Below are 13,565 nucleotides of genomic sequence, written 5' to 3' on the forward strand. Positions count from 1 at the left end.
GCTTTTAATGGTTAGCACTTTCAGGTGCTGAAATATTTTCATAAAACCAATCTGCAAATGAATGCATGTAAGCAATTATTATTTTTTTAACAAATAAAGCAAACTTAAGTACAACCACAAAACAAGCCTTTATTAGGTGGACAGTTCTGGTGTACTGTTAGAATGTCACATAGTGTATATGGAGCTGAGAAAGAGGAAATTGATGAAAATAAGGGGGATTTCATAGTTGTAAATTTGTCATATATGTTCTGTAGTATTTGTTCAGCAGCATACTGCGGTTTCTATACGTGTAACAAAATTTGATTGGTAATTTTTTTCTAAGGTAGATACTGTATACAGTGTAAAACAGTATCTCTCTTCAGAGATTCTTCCTAATCCCTGAAATACAAGCAATGTTAATTTAATGTGATGGTCACAGGAAAAAAAAAATCATGCATAGTAATTAGAAACATATCGTTAGAGTTGACTTTGCATTTGAATTTTTTCCATCTATTACAATTAATATTTTGTATTTCTTGGCTGACTGAACTTGGAAAAAATACAGTTTGCTAACTACTTTTAAATTTATAATCTGAAACATTTCCAAAATATTTTCAAGTTACTTTGGCTGAGCTGAAATCTTCAGTATGTCATAGCTGCAAAATAAACTACTGAATTTTTCAGTTCTTTCTTGGGATGAGATACACAGGCTTCCCTAATATATATTCCTGACCATATATACCCATATATACCCACTACTTGTGGATGACTCAATAGAACTCTTACTAAAATAATATCATAAAAAGGTGTTTGGGTCCATTTTTATTTTTCTAAACTTTTCTAAAATGTCTTTTAATTAATCAGAGTTAACACTTAATTAGTAGTATTTCTCAACAACGTGATTTCTCAGCAGGACAGTGTTGACCGTATGACACAAAAGGCAGCAAGCCGACTCTCCATATATTATTTAAATTCTCAAGTTCAAGTTATCTATTGCTTTATGAAACCTTTAGGATCCATCCCAGTGTACATCTGCATTTTTCTGCCATCTTCTGTTCTGATTCTTAAGACTGGCTCCCATGCTTCTGCGTTATCAGATGAATTTGGACTCTGCTTACCACTGTGATTCCAGGCCATGAGTTGTGAAAAATAAAACATCATATCAAATAATCTTCGGAATTTTGATATAGAAATGAGAACTTTGTCCTTTTCTTCCTCCAAATGAGTGTGCTCTGTACAAAGATGAAGAATTTTTCTGCCCTGAGTGAGATTTATGGATGAGCACTAGCGTGCTATGCTTGGATGCAAGACTGCATCTAGCAACCTTTACATGACTTTGAACTGGGGCTGATGCTTTCTCTTGGTGGATTGAAGGCTCATGTGTTGGGCACTGACTCTCTGTCATTCAAGTGGGGACAAAAAGGCCCAACTTCCTCAGCGGAAAATCTGATAAATGGAATAATGAAACTTTGTTTAGAGGAAAAATAATAATCTGAAATAATTGTTATGCTCTTGCATTTCTAAAGAGGAAAAAAAAAATACATGTTTGTATATTGCATGTGAAATGAGAATTACCCACTTATCTTTCCTTGTCTTATTTTCCCCACTTCTGTTGAGCATTCTTTGGGTTTTGGTTCACGGTCTCTTGCAGACCCCAAATAATTTCTTTGGGAAGGAGATATGTGGGATACTCCTTCAGTTTGCATCATTGCATCATCTGTTTTCTCAGTTCTTCAGGCAGTTCCTTTCACCTCTGGCTGGTAGAGCCAGAGGTTTTCTCTCACTAAAAAGAGTTCCTGTGGGCCTTTTGATGACTGACCCAAATAATTCTTTCTCTGGTCCTGCTTTGGAGAATATTCCTGTCTGTTCTTTTCCCATCTATTGACAATCTAAAGAAAACCTTACTGTTTCTCTGATACAATCAAACTGGTTGTATCAAAGCTGTATTGTTGTGTTGTTGGACTCTGCCAATTGATTATTCTCGATAAAGGTCCATGATAGGCTGTCAGGCACTTCTCTGGGTAGCCTCCATTCTAAATATAGGAAATGAGTGTTCAGTGTATGTCTATAGTAATTTGTTTTTACAAAATACATCATTCTGTTACTGGGGCATTAAAGGGAAGCAGTGGAAATAGCATTGAATTATGTTTTTGAGGTTTGGGGATTAATTTAATGTTCATTGACAGCAATTGCTGAATTCTAAGTGATTTCTAAGGCCTTCACTGACTTTTGAGAAAATCATACCCCAGTGTTTATGATGGATGACATCTTAATATTTAATTGTTTTCTTTCTCTCTCTCTTTTTTTTTTCTTTCACCGTTAGGTGATGCCTTTCCATGGACTATTAGTCTGCATCATTTCAGTATGTATACTCTTCTGGGACAACAGATGACACTTAATTTAGTGGAACCAATGGGCTGTACTTCTACTTTAGCTGTTACTTCACAGAAACTACTTGCTTCGGGGCCAGAATCCAGACACTCATTTGTTGTCTGCCTCCATGTTGACCTTGAGTCCCTTGAAATAAAATGCTCGAACCCCCAGGTTGGTACATTTAATTGATTTATGAAAGGAAATTAAAAATAACTTGATTTAAGTACAGTTGTTCTGCATTTGGTTGAAGAAGTTCTCTTCTGTCTTAATTTTTTTTTAACTGGGCCATCAAGATCAAGGTGCTTAGATTAAGATTTGCTTTGAAGCTCTCTCAAGTTTTGTAATTTAAACTCTTCTCAAAATGTAATAGCTACAATATAAATGCATCTTTTGGCTGATGGAATGAAATGAATTGCAGATGTACCATTAAATGCTATAGTGCTTTTTTGCTGTCACTGTGGGTTCGTATATTGAAATGGTTTAATGTAATTTTTAACCATATTCTCATAGAACTAGCATTTCTTTGAACATAAAATGTTTTTAGGCAAACAATTGTATCCTTTAGTAAGGAAAAAACATATGAATGTCTGAAAATAAGTTACCACCTCATGTATGTTTATTAAAAGTCAAAGAGGTTGTTAGATTTTCAGAAAATGCACCCTGTATTTTACTGAGTTGCATCAAGTTTACTGTAGTCAAAATAGTGTAGGTTTTCTCTGCAAAATTTTGAGTAATCTTTACTGTAAATTGAGTAACACTTTCATGACAGTTGCAATGTATGAACAACACTGGTGTTGGCAATAACACTCATGTTAATGGGAATTGCAAATATGCTTATGTCTGAGTAGGGCTCTGCATCCATTTATTATCTGCTCTAAAGTGTTGTACGCAAGTAAAATTTTTTCAAAGGACAACATGGACAAAATGGACTGTTTAGAGATTTATTTAACGGGTAGAAGGAAAAAGAACACAAAGTATTACCATTTTTATCTGAAATGCAGCACATAATGCTTATAAAGATGTTTAGATCTATGGCCTAAGACTGAGAATGCTAAAGCTATGATGGCTGGTGTAATTTCAATGTTGTCCTTTGTGTATATTCATTACAATGTGCTTCTCAGTCACGTGCTATTTTTCCCTTGCCTCATTCTGTGTTCTATGAGTGAAAAAAGTGTTTTAAACTGTATGTTTATTTTATCGTCAATGTTTGTTCTCCTGCCCCATTCACTGACTTCCATCCAACTTATTTCTGACTCACTTGCTATATGCCATTGTCTTCTGCACTAGTTGGGCTCAAATTCACTAGCAAGAGGGTTGGTTAAAATGAGATTGCACACCAGATGTGGCAAATTTGAAACGGAGCAACCTAAACAATGTCTTCTTAGGCTTTTTAATCTGTATGACGAGTGTGTTTGCACATATAAAAGGTTGTCACTGTGTTATGAATGTGTAAATAAGAAAGGGACAGAATTATGATTTTGCTGAAAACTATACTTTTTACGTTTCAAGTCTTCCTGAAGTCTGTACGTTGCAACTTCATGGTATTTCCATAATGTTTAATGCATTAATATTCAATAATTTCACAGACTATGGAAACCTGCCTTATTCCATATTAATAAAACTGTACAGATTTCGCTGTAATATTGCAGCTATTCAGAGAATTTGTAAATATTTTCAGATGTTTATGTATCAAAATAGTTTACTGTGTTTGACTTTACATGCTCAGTGAAATGGAATATCAGACTGAATAGACTAAATGTTGTTGTCTTAAATTATGTTCTTATACATTAGGACATTTATTGAAGTTTTATAATGACCAAAAAGACGTGGACAAATTGTATGAATGTAGTGAAGGTTTTTGAGCTATTCTTTCTTCCTGCTTTATTTATGCAAAAGGTGAAAGAAAATGAGTCCTCTTTAACCAGATGTTCAAGAACAGAAGATGTAAAATACAATTACATAAACACCATATGATATTTATAAACTCGCCCTAGAGTAACTATAAAATTTGATTCTTTAGAATGACAGGCTATATTTTGTCTGCAGATGACAGCCTTAAATTAGGTGATACCTGGTGAATTTGTTAAATGGTAGCAAAGGTGAAGTATTGTACTGTTTGACTATTATGATTTAATGTGAAACCATGTTCTGATGGTTGTGTCACTGTGAAGTCAATAGATACTCTCTGTGTGCAAAGTTGTCAGGATATTGCCTTTTGTTGTATTGTTCTCAATTTTGTAGTAATGTGTTTTAAGTATAAAATACTGTAACATATTGAAATTCACAGATTTTGCCAAGTAGCCAGTGGGGTCTTACTGAGTTATGTGTGGTTTTGCTGCGAAGGGATTGGAAGCAGTGAGAGAGGGAAACATTTCTTAACAAATACTGGCAGAGTTATTCCTATTTTTGTCATACAATTTTTCTTTTCTTGAATATGGAGTACTAAACATAATTATATGTTTACTGTTGTGCTCCAAAATACTTCTAAAACAAAGAGACCTTACGCTTACGTTAGCTCTTCTGATATTATGAGGAATGGTTTTCAAAACTTGAAGAAATTTAACCAACAAGATTAGCAGAAATCCTTCAATTTTAATGAGTAACAACCGCTGGGGTAAAATTAAGAGTATTAAAAAATAATCAAAGACAGCTTCAGCTCTTTATGTGAGAGGTGTTTTTTTGTTTTATTTTGTTTTTAACATATAGACGTGTCTTTTTTCTTTAAAGAGGTTTCATAGTGTGGCTTTTTTGTAGTTTCTATTTTTTAAAATATCTCTATCAATTTCTAATCAAAGTGTGCCTTTTTTCTTAGTGAACTTGTTGCTTTGTCTCTGATTTTAGATGATAAAGTTCATTAGGTTCACACTTACTGGCTTATGGGTTGCTGGCAACAGTCTGAAAGGTGACCGTAGCTGTCTGAAATAGCCACTATTTCAGAGTAGATGCAAGAATTGCAGCCTCAGAAATTTTTAAAAATCTCTCTGAGAATATAAATAATTACTAGATTTAATGATTATGACTGTTGTAATCCCAATAAGGTCTAAACTCTGGATTATTTTATGACAAACCTCGTCAGGCTGTACAATAGCGTGCATGTAAACAGAGAAGTTGCATCATTTCTTCCTTTGTGTCATTTTGGGCCTTTATGAACAGTAGCGTAATTAAATTTCTGGAAGCCCTGCTTCCTCAGGAGAAGCATAGCTTAAATTATCCTTTCATCTCTTGACCAATAAATATTTTGAGGGAGGGGAGGCTGCAAGCATGTATGATTTGGATGCGTGCCTGTATCCTATTAATTTTCTAGAGATTGTTTTGCCAGTAAAGTGTCAACACCAGTTAATATTATATTACTCAATCAATCAGATGGACATTATTAGTTGATCTTCCTGAGTTACATGGAAGAAACTCAGGAAAACTTGGAAATTTGTGAATAGCAATTTAAAGGCTACCACTGCATATCAAAGTGCAACAGACATTAAACCTTTTAAAGTGAAGCTAAAAGAAGGTTTTTTTATAAGTGAAAACAGCCGCCATTATTGTTTGTCTATAGACTGCACCATGTATGAAGATTTAAAAAAAAAAAAAAAAAAAGTACTGAGAAGTTTATCTCCTGTAAGGAAAAATTCTGTCAAAAGTGTGTATGACCTGCTCAGTGTAAGCCTTGAAACTTCAAAAGAAAATCCAAGATGAACGAAGAAGGTTTTTATAAAATTCCAGCACTTCACCTCTTAAGAAAGGACTGTAGCATGTTCTTTGAGACTTCATCACACACTCTCACGCACAAAATCAAGTACTGTTTTATATCAAATGTAGATTGACAGCAGTGTTTTTCTGCATCTGTTCTGCCCACATAAGAAGCCAGCTTCATAGAGTAGATGTGTCCTGAGGCTTAAAGTTCTTATAAATATGAGAATTTCCATTTTTTATAATGGCAAGTTGGGTATGGTATCCAGCTGTGGATCTGCTTATATATTGTTTGCAGTTTTCCCTGAGCTTGTTTTATACAGTATATTGCAGTATGTTGTCATACAAATTCCGTGATTAATGCTTATTTACAAAAACTTATGTAAATATCTTAGAACTGAGTCAAACAATGTGCAAGTTAAACAGTGTGTTTTCTGAATATTGGAATGACATATGCCAGGAGACTGTTGAGTTTAATAATGATAACACAGATAAACAGAGAACAGTTTCATGTGCTGCATGGGATCATTATTTTAATACCATTTAAATGAATAAATTTTGTGTTGCTATTATTTCATAAAGTTTATATGTTTGCGTTTTTCTAGAGGCAGTATCTATACATATGAAGTATGCCACAAATTACCTTTGTTTAATTGTTAAAATTTATGTTAGTAAAAGTTTCACAAGCTCAGATCATTGGCTGTACTTTTATGAACTACATACTGGGTTATTAGACAAAGAGCAGATTATTTTTATCAAAATCACTATACTGTGACTGCTGCTAATTATTTTAATTGCAATGCAGTTGCTTATCAGAACGTTATAAATTCTGAGGATTTCAGTTCTATGTTTTAAGTCTCACTGGAGGACTTTGATTTTGATGATCTTCCTCCACCTCATTAAGAAATGCTTCCTTTACTTTTTTCTTTTCTTTCAGGTGCAGCTTTTATATGAACTGGCTGAGATTACAAGTAAAGTTTGGAATAAAATTCAGAGGAAAGGAATTCTGTATCAGTCTTCTGTTTATCCTGAAACTGTGACAGGACCTGCTCCTCCTAGCTCTCCAGTTAAAAGTAGCATTGGTACCGCTCCACCAGATACCAGCACATACAGCCCATCAGCTGACATTGGGACCACTACAGAGGTAAGTTTTCCTTTTTTTAAAAAAAAAAAAGTCATGAATACTGATTTACAAGATACGGAGTTCAGTCAAGTACAAATGAAAAGCATCAATAAAGAGTAGTGGTGTCCCTATGGAAAGTAGCTTTGCTCCTGATCAACTAATGAAGGATACATCATTACTCTTTGGTGTAGAAAAAAAAAAAAAGGTTGCAGTATTTCTCCTATGTCTTTTATTTGTCTGGATTTTTTCTCTTTGAATTGAATGAATATTAACTCTTGTAAGAAAATTATGGTTAGTGTTTTCAGGTCAAGAAGCATAAGGTATTTTTCAGGTCCAGAATTACTAGAATAGTAACTGGTATTTTTGAAGTACCTGTGGTACCTGTGCTGCATGTGAGTCATTCCAAGTAGCTTCAGGCGGTCAGTCTGTTGCATTGAAGCCAGTCAAAACGAAGACTGAGACATTGCAGAACTGCTGCATGTAGTCTCTGTTGACGAGCCAGAAGAGGTACTGGGGATGTGGAGACTCCCAACGCTGGCATTGCAGGTTACCCAGTTGTGCACTCATGCCAGATCCATCCAGGCACTGTTATCCTCCATCTGTGAGCTACTTCAGGAGCTCTGCTTCTTCCACTGCCCCAGCTGTCCCTTGTCTCAGGGGTGTTTTCATAACTTTGTCACATGAGGATTTTGGTATGCAGCTTCAAATAGGAGAAAGATTGGCCGCTTGTTTTTATCTATTTCTGTTTCCTTAATTTGGAGCACTGCATAACTGCCTGGAGCTAACTGGTACCTGATCTTAATCTCTGTGTGTGCCTAAAACTGTAAAATGTTATTTTGAGGCATGGGAAGGAGTTCTGCTTCTTTCCCATGTGAAGGAAAGAAGGCTAATTCTTCTGTCAGCATAAGTACATTGTTAAATGTCATCCATGACTATCATTAGCTCACCAGCTAGCTGATGCATTAGCGTGGTTGGTCACAGGAGCCTATGCAACTGAATAGGCCAAGTATTTGTGATTTTCTTAGTACCCCTCACAGGCTTACTGGTTACATTAATTAGTTGGCCTTCTTTGTGCTCCAGCAGGGACCTGTAAATGCATAAGATGAGATGAAGGTACACCGATATTTTATAATATGTATGCAATGCTCAATTCTTTCCATTCTCAGGATAACTACAGTGATTTAGGGGTACCTGGAAGTTCTGAGACACAGTCAAATACTTGGCAGTTTGAATACTAATTCCAATTCCATAGTTCAACAACAGTGGACCAGGACTGCTTTAACCCTATGTGTGGCCTGTATCAATTCCAGGTTTTGGAGAGAATAAAATGGTGATTTCTAGTGCTTACTATAACATATGCATAACATGCATGCACATACATACACACAAGTAATTCATTAAAGAGTGTTAGAGATGAAGCTTTAGTTCTTTAGTAATTTCACTAAAATATTAATTTCTAAATTTTTTGACTAGCCTGTGTTTTGGTGTCTTTCTGTGTGCATGTGATCTCTGTTGCAAAAAATCTTGCCATGGATGCAAAATTGAATGTAAGCAATAACAGTAAGAAAACAGTATGTCCACAGAAGTAGAATTTTTTTACCTATTAACATCAACTTCCTTTTACATTAAAACCAGAAACCACCAGCTTTATAAATAACAATTTGTTTTTGACCCTCTTTCTATATAGACAGCAGTATTTAGAGTACATGCTGTACTTAAAGAATTACTTGAAACTGATTCAGTAATTGTTTTAATCCATATGTTACCAAGATTATTTTGGCAATGTGGGTCCAAGTTCAGCATTCACATCCTACTACTTGCAAAATATTGTTCGTCATTTATTTCATTTTCTTCCTATTCTCAACAAATATTATGCTCTAGCTAAATACATTTTCTCCTGATCTAAGTGAAGTTTGGTGAAGTAGCTAACAGAGCAATAGTAAAATTTGTGTTCAGCCTTTTCCACTCTGAAGCTGGGATCAGCATCTCAATCTTGTTAGAATAGAAAGTCATATTAAAACACATGGCATTAATACTGGATTTTTTTCACAATAGGGGACTTAGAGTTGACAGCACTTTACAAACAAGATTTGAAAATTGCTTTGTAAGGAACATATCTTTATGCTAGACAATATAAATAAATTTAAAAGATTGATTGTGCTTGGAGGATATCATTATTTAAGATACGAAAGAAGAAAAAAGATGCAAACAGGAGAAAATCTTTGTGTGAAACCATATAGACCACATGTCTGAAAGAATGATAGAGGAATGAAGCTCCTGTCCATCATCTCCATTCAAAGCTCTCAGCCCAAGGTGTTCCATCTGTGTCCAGAGTAGGAAGGCAGTCCAGAAGAAAGAGCAGGCACAAGATATATGCAAATACACTGGCAGAAAAACATACTGAGGCAGGTGTCATTTGCTTAATGGAGACAGTGAGGTGGGAGAACATACACGTTCAAAGAGTTGCAGTCAACTGCTCAATGTCCAGGTGGAGATCAGTAGTGAGTGATGTTCCTCACTATTAGGACCAGCACTATTTAAAATCTTTGTTGGTGACATTAACAGTGAAACTGAGTGCACCCTCAGCAAGTCTGCCAATGACACCATGCTGTGTGGTGTGGTCAACACGCTGGAGGCAAAACATGCCATTCAGGGAGACCTGGACAGGCCTGAGAGGTGGGCCTGTGCGAACCTCATGAGGTTCAACAAGGCCAGGTGCAAGGTCCTGCATCTGGGCCAGGGCAATCCCAAGCACAAATACAGGCTGGGCAGAGAGTGGATTGAGAGTACCCGCGAGGAGGAAGACCTGAGGGTGTTGGTTGATAAGCTCAACATGAGCCAGCAATGTGCGCTTGCAGCCCAGAAAGCCAGCCGTATCCTGGGTTCCATTAAAAGCAGCGTGGCTAGCAGGGCGAGGGAGGTGATTGTCCCCCTTCACCCTGCTCTCATGAGACCTCACCTGGAGCACTGCATGTAGCTGTGGGGCCCCCAGCAAGAGAAGGGCATGAAAGTACTAGAACGAGTCCAGAGGGCCACAAAGATGATCGAACGGCTGAAGCACCTCTCTATGAAAACGGGTTGAGGGAGTTGGAGTTGTTCATCCTGGAGAAGAGAAGGCTTCAGACAGACCTCATTGCAGCCTTACAGTACCTAAACAGGGCCTACAGGAAAGTTGGAGAGGGACTCTTTGTCAGGGAGTATAGTGATAGGACAAGGGGGAATGGCTTTAAACTAAATGGGGGTAGATTTAGATTAGGTATTAGGAAGAAAATCTTTACTCAGAAGGTGGTGAGGCACTGGCACGGGTTGCCCAGAGCAGCTGAGGATGCCCCATCCCTGGAAGTGTTCAAGGCCAGGCTGGATGGGGCTTTGGGCAACCTGGTCTGGTGGGAGGTGTCCCTGCCCATGGCAGGAAGGTTGGAATTGGAATTAGATGATCTTTAAGGTTCCTTCCAACCCAAACCATTCTTAGAATCATCAAATCAATGATATGTAGCTAGATACGTGAGGTTGTTGGAAGTTCTTTTACAGAAATGCAAAATGAAAATTAGAAGGCTAAATTTGATATTGTCAGGAAAGGATTCACAAAGTTATTTAAGTATAGGAGGGTAATGTTTTTGGCCCAGCAGTTGAGGAGAATCTTAATCCATTTCTGGTTAACTGGGTGGGAATATCAAGTGTATTGTGATTAAGTTGAAAACAATATGTAGAGCATGCAAAGGTGTAAATTTACAATAAAAAAGAGAAAGGAGAAGGTTCAGAAATACTGTGATTGAAAAAAAAAAAAGATTTGGAGAGAATCTTTGGTATGGAAAGTCAAGTAAGAGTTTAGATTCCTGCGACACTGGTAGCTACAAAAATGCTGTATTTGAATTTGTGGGGTGCTATTAGCATTTATGACTCTGAGAGTCTATGTTTATACTTGCAGTTCTCCCTTGATATGGGTCTTGTGATCACTTGAAGGAAGTTAGTGGTGAAAGTTAGTTTTGCATGGTGAAACAAAAATAAATCTCAAAGCATTCTGAAGGTATGAAATGAGCGTTCGTGGATCATCTTGTGAAAAGTAGCAAACACTGTTCCTGAGACTGTGCACAGTCCTGATGTCTGTGAGTTGTGTATTATTACTGCTGGGAGTGGGAAAGGGAAAGAGGGAGGAGAAACACACTTGGCCAACCAGTGAGAAATAATAAAAGAAACCATACTGTCTTCTCAGAGTTCTAATGGACTATTTTAGACAATATAAATTAAATAATGGGTAACATAATGGTTGGCAGTATTTCCACAACACATTTTCTTCTGCAGTTAGTGGCTGTCTCTGAACTTATTTAACATGTTTCCTAGTATCAAAGTACAAGCTAGATTTTCATTAATGGCATGGTTGCTGTCCAGTTCTTTGAGGTAAAGCGTGTTGAGAATTAAAAAAAATATGTATTGAAAAATAAGCTAGGGAATGTTCTCCCTCATTCTTTTTAATCAGCAAGAGCCATTTGTCCTCTGAGAGTAATTAATTACTTAGTTTCTTTGTTTCCTTTTGCTAATTTAATTACAGTCACCATACCTTGCTGTACATAGTGTGATCATGAAATTCTAATTCCTTATTTGAAGAGGGTAGAATAAGAAGATGAGAGAGAGAGAACCTGGTCTCTTCTGCTGTCTCCAGCTGCTACTTTGGACTATTTTATTCTACTGAAAGCCTTAGGCATATTCTGTATAGACTTTATTCGAAAAAAAGGTAACTTTCTTAGTATGTTCAAATATGCATGGTTTCCTATTACAGAAGTAAAGGTGCATCTGAGAGGCATCTGTACAGAGAGGAAGTGCTGTCCAGCTATTCCTCTGCCCCAGAAGTAGTCAAAGTAAGTCAACAGGCCTTGCAGGCAAGAAATGGAGACAGATTTTTTTGATTGTTTTGTCTCCTGAGAAGTACAGCAGCTAGTTCTACCTGTCAACTTGCCTAATGGGCTACAGATGTCAGTCTGCTATGCCATACTATTTCTGGTTAGGCCAAGGTTTTCTTGTGGGTCTGGTGTAAAAGCATAGTCCTTCACAGTCTGTCTACGTATGTATCATTGCATGTGACAGCTATTTTAGAAATAAGATTTTATCTGGAGACCCCATTTGTTCGTAAGAGCGTAATTCATGAAATCCAATCAAGTATTTTAAAACTCGATTGCATTATCTTGTTGAGAGATCCCTCAGTTGAGAGCTGAGTATTTTTCAGAGTGCCTTCTGAAAAAAATAATTTTAATTTCAAAAAAGTATAAAAGAAGAGTGGGGGGTGTAACCCAGTACTTACCAGCATCATATAGCATGGAGTACTCTTCAGTACTTCCAAGTGTCTTCAAGTACTCTTCAAAATGGTACAGAAAATCTGAGCCATGGAGAGGGATTGCTGTTTGAAGAGGAGAAGGCAGAAGTGATCTTTAATACGTCACAGAAATAATGATTGTAGGAGCTGGGATGTCAGGAAAGTTAACCAAGTGAGAGTAAGTCATACTGCATGGAAGCAGAGGATGAATGAATTCCGTCAAGGGATCAATAAATGCACACAAAGCAGTTAAAGTACTGGCACTCACTGGCCAGGAGACCTAACACCAACAAAACCTTGCTTGGTCACTGCCTTGATACTGGCACGTCTGAAGACAACTTGCAAATACTCTGAGAAATGGAAAAATATTTTTATATCTCCGTTTAAATACCATGTACTTCTTTACATTCTCTAAAATGCCATTATTGATTACTGATAGAGGCATATTGTGATCTTCAGAAATTTGAAGGTACTTTATATCAGCTTAAAGTTACAAGCAATGTGGGAAGGAAGCTAGGTCCTTTTTGTTTGAATTGGAAGATACCATCCTATGTTTGTCAGTTGTAACTTGTATTCAGACTACTGTAACACTAGGATTTTTCATGAAAGAAATGGAGTGCATCAGCCACAGTTGAAGCTTGCAGCTATTTTTATAGCCGTTATTGCAGACTAACAGCAACAAAGCATATGGAGTAATTAAACAGTAATATATTCATCTACAGGTTTGGCTTAGGGACGTTTTCCAAGAATTTGGGAAATCTTGTTTGTGTTTTGTTCATCAGAGTTCTTATTTTGTTTATATATTCCTACAGTTTTTAATACTGAAATTTTGCAATCTGTCAAACAAGAATAATTCACTACGATAGGTACATTTTTTTAACTTCAGAGGTTTTACATTTAATGTTATTTTGTTCTGTGGGAGACATGATTTTTTTAAAAGCTTCTTTCAGCTGCATGGGCTTGCTGTAAAAGAGTAAGAAGAAAGCAAACTCTCACAACTGTTTGTATTAAACAGTAAAAGAAGTAATTTGTTTATACGGTCCCTGGATGATTTATATTTTAAGTTGTGTATAATTCTTCCCATGCTGACAGGTTGAT

General features: G+C 36.5%; 1 protein-coding gene across 10 annotated transcripts in view; it reads left to right on the top strand.

Moving 5' to 3' along the window:
• Positions 1–13,565, top strand: part of VPS13B (vacuolar protein sorting 13 homolog B) — a 477,988-nt gene that overhangs the window by 247,575 nt on the left and 216,848 nt on the right. For all 10 annotated transcript variants that reach the window (XM_080583158.1, XM_080583153.1, XM_080583155.1 and 7 more), the window contains 2 exons: positions 2,303–2,523; positions 6,974–7,180. In XM_080583158.1, the coding sequence (XP_080439284.1) occupies positions 2,303–2,523; positions 6,974–7,180 (428 nt within the window). The remainder of the gene's footprint in view (positions 1–2,302; positions 2,524–6,973; positions 7,181–13,565) is intronic.

Source organism: Anser brachyrhynchus (assembly GCF_964034855.1).
Source record: "Anser brachyrhynchus genome assembly, chromosome: 2".
Lineage (NCBI taxonomy): Eukaryota > Metazoa > Chordata > Aves > Anseriformes > Anatidae > Anser > Anser brachyrhynchus.